Here is an 11,558-nt window from a genome sequence, read left to right on the forward strand (position 1 = left end):
ACTTCCAAACCCAACTCATCTAAATTTTAATTTTACAAAAAAAATAAATAAAATGAAAAGACATATTTTTAAAAACTGTGAAGATTATAAGAAGCAAAGATGTAATTATGTAAATATAAAATGGATAAAGCACGCATTATTGGCGCAAATGAAAATGATTACATAATAAAATATGACCATTTGGTTTTGTCCTTGTCCAATTTACCCTCGCTTGCAGAGGATACTAGCCCTTATACCAAAGTGGTTTTGTCGTGTAGAGAGAGGAGGGGAGAGGGGGAGAGGGGGAGGTGGTAATAGTTACATTTCATAGGAAGCTCCGGTGGCATTTAAAAGGAGAAGCCACGCCCGGAAGAAGCAGTGCAAGCGAATTCGGAGCAAACCTTTGTCTTTCCCTTCTCCGGCCTTCGTCTAGGGCTTTTGCTTCTCCTCTCCAATGGCTGCATCTTCTCTCCTGAGATCTGCGCTTGTCTCTCCATCCGCTGACCTCTCACCTTCTTCCTCTCATGGCTTCAAGGTCTCCTTCTCTCTTTCTCTAACCTGTCAACCATGTTCTTCACTCGTTTCATATGCATACGTCCATTGAGGATTTTTGCGCCACGTTAGATTTTCGTATTTTATTTTGTTTTTCTGGTTTTTAAACTAGCTTTTTGTGTTTGTTTGTTTGTTTGTTTGTTTTGACTTTTGAGCTTGGAAGAAGGGGAATAAGATGGAATATGACATATTGTTTGAACTTCAGATGTAAATTTTAATATTTGTAGTGGTCTTTGGTGTCTTAATACGTGTATTTGTGACGGTCTTTGGTGACTCGTACGTGTCTTGCTTTGATTCAAGAAGTGCTGCAAAGCTTCGTGAGCTAAACTCACTAGTGAAAGTGTAATTCTGATTTGAAATGAGCGTGGCATTTCATATTTGCTGTGGTTTAGTTAACTTAAAGAAAGGACTCTTGTTGGCCTTAAAGAAAAGAAGACTCTTGCTCGGATTTTGTTTTAGACGACCGTGTTTTTGTCTATTGGCTGTTTCTTATGTTTTCCTGCACTTTTCCGAACTCTGAAGGCTTTTTTTTAAACCTTCGAACAAGACTTGAAATCACGGGCTACGATAATATCATGTCTTCTGATTAGAGATTACATTATAACTTATCGTATGCTATGATTTTAACAATGTTTTCCTCCATTTAAGTTTCAAATTCAAACCGATTGGTTTTTGGTGCCCTCTGTCGGGTTAACTATGCAACAGGGGGAAGGGGAAGGAAGAAATAATTTTATGTGCGATGTTCTCTTTTGTGACTGTAAAAGTTGGTAAAGTAACACGTTAACTCAAAATGCCCGAGGAATTGTGAAGAAAATTGAATGTCTCCCAGCTATTTTCTATTCTGATTTTTCCCTCCCCTTCCTGATTTCTTTAACAGTTAAACTGAGTTTATTTTTTAAAAGGTAGGTGCTTGTTTCCCTGGTAGTTTCAGGGTTGTTATATCCTTTCCATAACATCTTGCTTACTTATTTATCATTCAGGTGTCATGCCATGCATCGAGTTGCAACCTAAAATCTAAAAGTTTACAATCTAGCTTATTTGGAACTTCACTCCCAGCTGAATCACTAGTCCTACGGTTGAGTTGCTCAAACTTTTGATTCAGTGCAGATATTCTTTTTCTCCCTTTTCTTTTCGTTTTTTTTAGTTGTTCTGACCTTTTATTATTGTGGGATCATGAAATATTATAATTTTCTCAGAAACTCCTATGCCAGAATTATCCAGCCCATCAAAGCCACAGCTACTGAAATCCCAGTCCCTCTGCAGAGTATGAATAATGCTTATCTTATGTATATAATAGGTTAATTTACGGGCAGCAATTTTATTGTTACTCTTGGTTGTTTTGTTTTGTTTAGAATCAAGGAGCGGAGCGAAGATTAGAGTTGGAATTAATGGTAAGTTTCCAGTCATTTATGTCCTGTCCCCATTTCAAATTTTCATTCACTCGTGGAGTTTAGAAAAATGGATGTAGAAGGAGTGACTTTGTCCTCTGATTGATTTTTAGTTTCAGTCTAATAATCTCATTAGATGCCAGAAAGGTGGAATTAATTTTCTTAGTTATTATGAAGTTTTATCTCGTCGAATTTGAAACCTATGTACTTGATGCTTTCTATACCACGCTTCTGTTTGCATAGGAAGTCTCATTTTTCCTACAACAATGGTTCTTTTTGACAAAATACATTATCTCTGATGTGTATTTTGGATCCTGTTTGCAATAATGTCACATAATAAATTCATGCAACTACCTCACTCTTGTGCTCAATGGAACTGCTGCCGTTTATGACAGTGACATCTGAATCTGAAAGTTCCCTGAACCATTGAATTTTCTGAAGATGAAATTGGAAACCCACTCATTTTTGGGCATTGTTTGGTGAAATCTAAGTTGTAGAGTTTTCGTGCTTTGGAATATGCAGTTTACTTGGCCAGAAAACATACTCCGCAAGTTTATGTCAGTTTGGTTCCAGAAAGAACCCATATTTTCTTGCTGGAATTGCAGGTTTTGGGAGAATTGGAAGGTTGGTTTTGCGTATAGCTACTTCAAGGGATGATATTGAAGTTGTAGCGATTAATGATCCTTTTATCGATGCCAAATATATGGTATGTATGTGTAAATGCTTTGTTAATATTGCTTATATGAATATATGCACCATCTCCTAGTGACGCATGTTATATTTTAGTTAATCCGTATCAGTATAAAACTCTAGTTGATAAATGATTGATAAAACCCTGAACTACATTGAGTAGTGTAGATGACATAGTCTGATTTACGTTAATCTTTTGCAGTAGTATAATAATGTATGGATTATTCAACTTCACGTGAGACCTTTGTATTTCTTTTAATTCGTAAAGGGCTTTCATAAACCATTGATCAATGCTGGATTTTTTCCACCTTAAGCCCCCCCGATGTTCAAAGTTAATTGATGCTAGGAGCAACTGTTGGTTTTTATTATCAGTGCTGACAAGCACTCTGGGTTTACTTCTCCTTCCTCCCGCGCGGGGTAGTCAGATTATTATAATGGTTTTGAATTTTATATCAAGTGTTAACCCAACTAGGACTGGGGGTTTGGCGATAAATTGCATGTGCACTGTATAACTGGAGAAGTTATAATGCTTGGGAGACCTTATTGCGACTGTATTGTTCTTCATTTTTCTTTGTTAATTTGTCTTTATTATCTTTTAGTTTTATTTTCTTTTTTGTCTATATTTATTTTTTCCTTCTTTCAGGCTTATATGCTTAAGTATGATTCTACTCATGGACCGTTCAAGGGGACAATTGATATTTTGGATGAATCTACTTTGAAAATTAATGGGAAGCAGATTAAAGTTGTGAGCAAAAGGTGTGTAGAATTCTAATGATTGAAATACATGTCAGGAACATGTGTATTACTACTTGCTTGACCACAATACTTCAAATTTGCGTTAACATGTATACACGCCTTATTTCTTGATGCAGAGACCCTGCAGAGATCCCCTGGGGTGAATTTGAGGCTGATTTTGTTGTTGAGTCATCGGGAGTATTTACAACAATGGGGAAAGCTTCAGCACATTTAAAGGTCGCTATCTCATTTATTTGTAATTCAAGTGTTCTATATGACCCTTGTCCCTCGTCGATTCTTTCTAGCTTCATTTGCTTTCTGTTATGGTACTCTGTAGGGTGGTGCCAAGAAAGTTGTAATTTCAGCTCCATCTGCTGATGCTCCAATGTTTGTGGTGGGAGTGAATGAGAAAATATACAAGCCAAACATGGACATTGTGTCCAATGCAAGCTGTACTACAAATTGTCTTGCTCCTCTTGCCAAGGTTTCATTACATCCTGTGGTAGCAAGCTATATTAAACTTGTGCTGTTTTGTGATATAATCTTGATGGATTTGCATGCCCTAGGTTAAGCGTGATATAGTTCAATGGTAGAAAAGCCTACAACGTCTAGGTCTTGGGGTAGATCCTCCTTTTAAACGTGAAGGAGAAGGGTAAGTTCAAGGGTTCAATAGTATTAGAAATTAGAATGCTTTTGTGACTAATCCAGAAAGAAAAGAGATATCTATAATGTGTCATAATTCATACCTTTTTTCTGACCTTCAACTTATATACAAGGCCCTGTTTTCATTCTCTTGCCATGCGGTATGTCATATATTTACCATCTTTTAGGTGGTTCATGAGGAGTTTGGCATACTTGAAGGCCTGATGACAACTGTACATGCTACAACAGGTATCCTCTGCACACTTGCCACTCCCCCCCCCCCCCACTTTTTTTGTTTTAAAGGTTGGGAGGAGGGTGTTAAACCATTTCCTGGTATGCTGACATGGTACGCGTGGCATGATAATTCTATTCATTGTCCAGCAACACAAAAGACTGTAGATGGTCCCTCTATGAAGGATTGGCGTGGAGGACGAGGAGCTGGTCAAAACATAATTCCAAGTTCAACTGGTGCAGCGAAAGTAAGAGATTGACGAGGAGGTCTTCAAATTTTTTAGGTATTGTATCCTTAATTGTTAAAGGTTATTAATGAGTTCAGTTTTTATGAAATCATAGGCTGTTGGGAAAGTTCTTCCTGACCTTAATGGGAAGCTCACTGGGATGGCATTCCGGGTCCCGACCCCCAACGTTTCTGTTGTAGACTTGACTGTTCGGCTTCAGAAGAGTGCTTCCTATGAAGCTATCAAAGCAGCAGTCAAGTATGCCATAATTTATCTGCTTTTGATTCCAGAATCAACTCCAGTTGGCTTTCTTGGCTAATTATTCTGTTGATTATTATCTCCAGGCATGCTTCGGAGGGACCAATGAAAGGCATTCTTGGATACACTGACGAGGATGTTGTCTCCAATGACTTCATTGGTGATCCAAGGTAAAATTTCTTCGATTACCTTATTTTGATATTGATCAATTATTATATGAGCTTCCTGAAGAGATGAACTCTCTTGATGCGTTTTAACATCTTATGCATCTGAAACCAAAACCAACCCCCCCCCCCCCAAAAAAAATATTTTATTCTCAGTTTACAAGTGAGGCATCATTTTAAAAAAAAAAAAAAGTAGTACGGATTTGAATGAATTCATCAGGGAAGTGCTCAAAATATTAATATCCTAAATCAAATATGACAACCCTCCATTATCTTTCTGTTAGTTGAAACAGGATTTCAAAAGTTGTGATACTCTTAATAAAGATTTGTTGTATGAGTGGCTTATCATATATCATCGACTTGATTTTAACAGGTCGAGTATTTTTGACGCTAAAGCCGGGATTGGGCTTAGCGCATCTTTCATGAAGCTGATTTCTTGGTATGACAACGAGTGGGGGTACAGGTATTGTCTTTACACTAATGCGGTTGTGTTCGACAGCATGACATGATGTTTTGCGCTTGAAATTGTGTCGCGCTGACTTCATTTCATCATGTTAACCATATTCAAAAGCAAAAAGGGACCTTTTAATTCTTACTAACTTGCGATTGGTGGGTGACCGCTTTGTGTTTTGCAGCAACCGAGTGCTGGACCTGGTAGAGCACATGGCTTTGGTGGGAGCCCACAGCTGAAAACAAAACCATTACAGTTTTGACGCCGGATATTTATTTAAAGTCTCGATTAGTTAGGTTACATGGTCTCAGGTTTTGGTTTTGATAATAACTTGTAATAATGCGATGTTAAGCATCACTTCTACATACGCTGAGAAAGAAATAAAGACGTGAGTTCATCCTGGTTACACGGTCGACTGGAATTCGGTTTCATATGCGGCCTTGAGAGATTCATTTCACAGCCCTGGCATTTTAAGAATGACTGATTTACGCTGTTCGTTGGCATAAGTTATACAAATCTCAGATCACTGGGACCAGGCGTTTTTATACAAATCTCAGGATTAGTACAATCAGTGATGGATAATAATAGCTAAATTTCAAGATGAAAGAAAAGTCTGAATCAAGTCTCTGCATCTCGTCTTTTATACAACAGGATTGTATGTAATCGTCTTTCATGTGATCGAACCCGGCTCTTATGATGATCAACACCAAGGAAGGATAATGAATGTGGAGTCTGTCAGACGCGCTCCCCTTGATGTGTACGAGAATGTTTCTTCTTGGATTCAGCTGATTAACATCAATAACGTTGGTGCTCTTTGCTGCTGTTTCTTGGTTTTTCTACGCCACTTCTAAGGCTCGTTTATATTTGACGCTCTTTGGTAGAAAATGAGAATGGTTTTGTGTGGCCTCCCTAGGTAGTGCCCACGAACAAGTGAATTAATGTATGATGGCGATGATGATCTTGTACTGTTTCGGATGATGAAACCATGCCATCGAACTCAGGTGTGAGAAGGACAACTTGCCAAAACAGAGCAGACAAGGAGGAGCTCACTGGATAGCAGATCAATCCCACAAATCTTGATCAGTGAAGTATATGACTCAGGCGTTTTATGATAAATCTTGATCACGCACAGAATGTTGAGCGCAGTAACCATATACCAAAAAAAAAAAAAAGCGGTCGAAGAATCATGATTTATAATTATATTTAATTGTAATTGAAAATTTTAAATATTATTAATGAATTAAGAAAAAAATTTTCATTAATATTATAAATGATTAATTCTATTTATATTCCCAAAAATTATAAAAATCATCTTTGAAATATTATAGAGTTCTCATTGAGAAATCATTTTTTTGTTTAAAAAAAAATACTATCATTACTAGAAAATATTAATAATTAATGGCACGTTTTCATCGCTGGCCCCAAGTGCATACACTCGATGCTGGTACAAACTCAATGGGAAACCTAAAAGATTTAGTGATTGGGTTTGAAGATGGGATGTTATTGAGGCCCAAGCCCAAACCTCAAATTAGGGTTTCCCTTGTTCCTCCCTCTTTCCCTCCCCATTTCTATCTATTTAAGCCTCCCTATTGGCAACCTCCTTCACCGATTCGATTCTGCATCAGGTTTTTATCCTTCTTTACTTCTTCGATTAGTGTTCTTCCTCTTCTTTCTTCAATTTCTTCGTATTTTTAATTCCTCCGTGGCCTGTGATGCCCAATCATTTGTCCGTACCATCTGAGAATTCTCTCTGAAGCATTCTTTAACTATTCAATCTGAGGCCTGCTTTCGTTCTCCTCATATTTACGTTTCTGACTTCAAATTTTCAATCTTTTTGTTTTCTTCTTTTGCGACGACAATTGGTGGCGGTGATGAATGAAATATATACCATCAAACTATGAAAGCTCTGTTGTGGGTTTGTTGATGTTATCTCAATCATTGCTGAGCCCATTCCTTTATGTCGTTTTTTTCAAAACTGATCTTTGTGAATTCTGAGTTTCTGTAAAGAATAAGGCAACAAATTAGAGTCTCTGATTCGCTTGTTCAATAGCGCTTTCAGTGCTGTACGTTGCCGATAAAGATGTGGAGCTGAGATTCTGGCATTTGCCTTTCCATAAGGCTCATGCATTCAGATGTTCCTATATTTTAGTTGTCTTCGTTTTATATTTGTCGAAGAATTTCATAGTCGTATTAGAAAAAAGAATGAATCTTTATTTCACTGTAAAACTATTTCTTTTTGACGAGATTCGGATTAGATCTTCAACTAGGGCTTGTCTTTGCTCTGCAATCCAAGCCATATTGAGCTTTGTCCATGTGTGAATAATATTCAGTTCACAGACAAGAAGAGCAAAATCTTATTAAAACCAAACTGATGGAGTTGCTGAGACACTTTTGAAGTCATGAGGATTGAAAATGGGAAGGAACAAAATTCCATAAATGAAGATGAAGTAGTAGTAAAAACACTCATATGGACCGCGATGTTTTGTTTGTGAAAGTTTATCGCAGCAAAACCGACCAGATCTCAATCCAGAGCAAATGAATTGAAGTTTGGGATTCATCTCAAATTTATATACATTAATGGTCTGATTTCGAATTATTAGAAGTGGAGTGGAGTACTGGAGTGTCATCAAATTGTCTTAATAATTAATTACATGAATTTCCCTCCCAACTCTTATGAACGGCTCACTGCAAGTTCTTCAAGATATTACGACGGATTGATGGGGCATAACGAGCTTCCTGAGAATCAGACGCTTACGCCATAATTCTCTTGAAACGAAATTGAAGGGTGGAGTTAGATCTTCGAGGAAATTGAGGAGAACATAGTGGGGGCACGACTACCTTCCAGACAATGAGGGGGTCGTTTTGGGGTGGCCATTAAAAACACTTATTTTTAATGTGTTTCACACAAATAAAAAAAAATTTAAATTTATTTAAAAATTTAATAATTTTTTTAATTTTATTCTTATTTAATATCTATTATATTTTTTTGTCTTTGATGAAAAAGATATTTTTTCTCTCTTTCTTATGATTATAGCCAAGACAAAATCGCTATTAAAGCTGATCATTATGCACCTAAAAAGAAACCGGTTTGAACATCTTGAGCTTCAATATGCTCAAATCCATGAAGGCAGAGCCGCAGAGGCACTTAATGATATCAGTCTATCAGATCTATTATGCCTGAAGAACTAGTCCCTCGTCCCTTTTTCCACGTGATTGAGCCCAGCTTATAATCAACACAAAAACCTGTTTGGTTCATTGAATGTCAGTAATGAAATGGAGTGTTATGGAAAGAAGGAATGCAAATGCAATATGCATTACATGACTGTGTTTGGTACGCTCTACAATGGAGTTTAATATTTTGATTTAATTAAATTTAAATAAGCGCGTAAGGACAAAAATATCCCTAATAGAGAAAACTCTCTCCCCCACCATTGTCCTCCTCCCCTTGCCACCATCGCCCACAAAATCACAATCGTGGCTTAGATTTTGATAGAAAAATTTTTGGGTTTGAGAAAAACTCTTCACAACCTTCATTTGTCCCTTTGTGGCTTTGGATCTGGAAGAGCAACCGTGGTCTTCAGATTTGAGCAAATTCTTCATGGATAAGAAGGACGATGTGGTTCTCGTTTATGCGATAACGTGCTGCCAATGACGGCTGTCAGTGTTGTGAGAGAGCATACAGGTGAAGATTGCTTTCGATGTGGTTTGAAGGTTGAAGCTACACCATGACAAGGATGAAGGGTAGGAAAGTCAAGAGTGGATTCTGAGTGGTGGTAATGGGGATTACATAGGTTTTTTAATGTAATCCCTATTACTGGATTTAAGGGAATCATAATGCTATCAGTAATACCCATTACACTATTTTTTGACCACCAAACATCGGAAATGTGGTGATGCATTAGGATTACTGTATTTCCCATTTATGTAATCCAACCAAACAGGCTAAAAAACTCCTATCATGTTTGACTCCGTTTGTCATGTTTTTCAAGTCTTAAATTAGCTTCATCGACTCAATTATATTGCCGTATTCTTTTTGAAAAAATCCCCAATAAAGCTTTCGAATATACATAATTTTTTAGATTGGGTCCTGGAATTATGTAAATGACAGAAAGGGTTAATGACCCAATCTGTCTTTTCTAAAATTAAGAATAATTGACAATTTTGTCCTGATTAAATAAAAGTGAGTAGTTATTATCTAAACGAATCTAGGTAACGTTTATACTATTCTAGTGATTATATGATTAGTTATAGTTAATAACAAGGCATCTTCTCATGGGGCTTCTTGACTACGAAAAAGCGAATATTATCTTTACACAAATCTAGGTAACGCTTAAACCTTTATAGTGACTCCTTAAATTATTATAGTGAATGAATACAAATGAAATAAAAGTGAGTAGTTATTCTCTAAACAAATCTAGGTAATGCTTATACTGTTCTAGTGATCACATAATTAGTTGTAGTTAATAACAAGTCACCTTTTTATGGGGCATTCCTGACTACAAAAAATAAATAGTTATTTTTTACATAAATCTAGGTAACACCTAAACCTTTGTAGTAATTCCTTAAATTATTGTAGTGAATGAATACAAATGAAGACAAAATTGTTAATTGCTCTTATTTTAGAAATGACAGATTGGGTCATTGACCCTTTCTGTCATTTAGACAATTCCAGGACCCAATATGAAATTATGTATATTCAAATGGCTTTAATCTGGAATTTTCCCATTCTTTTTTACTTTTTCAATAAATGTTGAATAATATTATTTTAACAGAAAACTACAACTCCAAACTGAAAAGCCTAAAAGCTAACCTGAGCAAGAGCAACTAACAACTGGTCGTTTGGCCAAGTGGTGTGTGCGTGTGGGGGTGTGCATTGTGGGTTCGATCCCGCCCCTTGTAAGAAAAAAAAAAGATACAAAATTTTTCTACAAGATCGTGAGCAAGTTTAGCCAGGTGATCAACTATGGTATTACTATCTCTAGAAACATTTAATTACAATCTGTTATAAATAAAAAAAAATATAGAGAAGAATCATACAGAGAGAAAAGAGGATCAACAAGAGAGAGTATTTCTTTTCCATTCAAAGTACTTAATATATTATACATGGTCTCTATTTATAGGCACAACAACTTTACTTTCAATAGAATCTAATGAGAGATATATGAACATCCACAAAGATATTATTATACTCACAACACAATCCACAAAGATATTATTTACTCAACACCATCTACCATTTTCTATGAGATAAATTTCTAACATTTTTAGCTATATCCTTGAAAGGTATTTTCATCTCAACTTTTCAAAACAAAATTAATAGTTTCAATGCAATTAGATCGAGTTTTTTACTATTTTGAATATGCTATTCCAGCAAAGATAAAGTCCATGAATGATTGCAGTCATTTTAACAATTGCTGGAGGGATCATTATAAGCTTGCAACTATGCCCACAGACATCACAAGACAACCATTTGTTTTCAGATGTATACTCTTGTGTTATTTTCTTTCAACTTTAAACACCAATTATATTAATAATAAGGGTAAAATGAGAAAAAGGTAATCAATGAGATTGTTGATCACTTGTATTTGAATCCAAAAATCACTTTTTGAAGAGGCACTGTAATAAGGACAAAAGGGAATGGTAGGTTGTGGCATATCCTTTGTAAATATACATCATACTGCATGAGTTTTTTTTAGATGCTTTAATATTTTTTAAAAGTTGTCCTGTTTTTTAAGAGTTTACAAAGAATATTTGATTTTTAAATTGACAGTATTAATTTAGGGGATAAATATGAAAACTTTTTAATTTTAAGACCATTCTGATAAAGTAGCTAAACTTTTTTCAGTTAAATTACTATGTTTAAGACCATAATTGCACTACAAACTAGCTTGGGAGGTGTTTATTTCTGAACTCTTGCTCTTGCTTATCGTAGAGTAGTTTTCTCCTGTCCATTCCCTCCCCTTCAAGTCATTGAGAGCCTTCTCTCCTGAACTAATTCACCTCTATGAGGGAAGTCTCATTCCTTTGTTCTTTTCACAGCGTTTCGATGAGCACCAATCAAATTTATTTTTGTGAAGCAAACGTCTGCCCATAAATTCAATTTTAGAAAAATAAATAATGACACACTTTTTCAACAATTATTTTTCTCAACTCACCACACGTAAGACTTATTCTGTGAGGAAAAGAAGACTCAAGGAATATGTTTTGTTGACGAGTTCTTTGTTTTCTTTTTTTTTTTTTT

The 11,558-nt window shown here is 35.9% G+C and overlaps 1 protein-coding gene and 2 non-coding genes across 3 annotated transcripts; all 3 read left to right on the forward strand.

Annotated features, from left to right (window-relative positions):
• The first annotated feature begins 268 nt into the window (after positions 1-268).
• Positions 269-5,723, forward strand: LOC114754943 (glyceraldehyde-3-phosphate dehydrogenase GAPCP1, chloroplastic). Its single transcript, XM_028943800.1, has 14 exons — positions 269-514; positions 1,512-1,606; positions 1,728-1,795; positions 1,884-1,922; positions 2,525-2,625; positions 3,253-3,365; positions 3,482-3,581; positions 3,682-3,828; positions 4,175-4,235; positions 4,368-4,465; positions 4,560-4,702; positions 4,789-4,872; positions 5,240-5,329; positions 5,502-5,723. Exons 1-14 carry the CDS (start codon positions 434-436, stop codon positions 5,554-5,556), a joined length of 1,275 nt encoding a protein of 424 aa, XP_028799633.1. The 5' UTR covers positions 269-433; the 3' UTR covers positions 5,557-5,723.
• Positions 5,724-7,021: 1,298 nt separating this feature from the next.
• Positions 7,022-7,101, forward strand: LOC114754947 (small nucleolar RNA snoR117). Its single transcript, XR_003741270.1, has one exon. It is a non-coding gene; the product is annotated as a small nucleolar RNA snoR117 (small nucleolar RNA).
• Positions 7,102-7,180: 79 nt separating this feature from the next.
• On the forward strand, positions 7,181-7,266 carry LOC114754946 (small nucleolar RNA snoR116). Its single transcript, XR_003741269.1, has one exon. It is a non-coding gene; the product is annotated as a small nucleolar RNA snoR116 (small nucleolar RNA).
• The last annotated feature ends 4,292 nt before the right edge of the window (positions 7,267-11,558 follow it).

This window comes from Neltuma alba, unplaced genomic scaffold (assembly GCF_004799145.2).
Source record: "Neltuma alba isolate B1F8T4 unplaced genomic scaffold, ASM479914v2 tig00010228_pilon, whole genome shotgun sequence".
Taxonomy (NCBI): Eukaryota; Viridiplantae; Streptophyta; class Magnoliopsida; order Fabales; family Fabaceae; genus Neltuma; species Neltuma alba.

Coding starts and splice junctions, on each gene's coding strand:
- LOC114754943 (XM_028943800.1), top strand. CDS start 434: ATGGCTGCATCTTCTCTCCTGAGATCTGCGCTTGTCTCTCCATCCGCT. Junction 1,923..2,524: donor GATTAGAGTTGGAATTAATG/GTAAGTTTCCAG, acceptor CTGGAATTGCAG/GTTTTGGGAGAATTGGAAGG. Junction 4,236..4,367: donor AACTGTACATGCTACAACAG/GTATCCTCTGCA, acceptor TTCATTGTCCAG/CAACACAAAAGACTGTAGAT.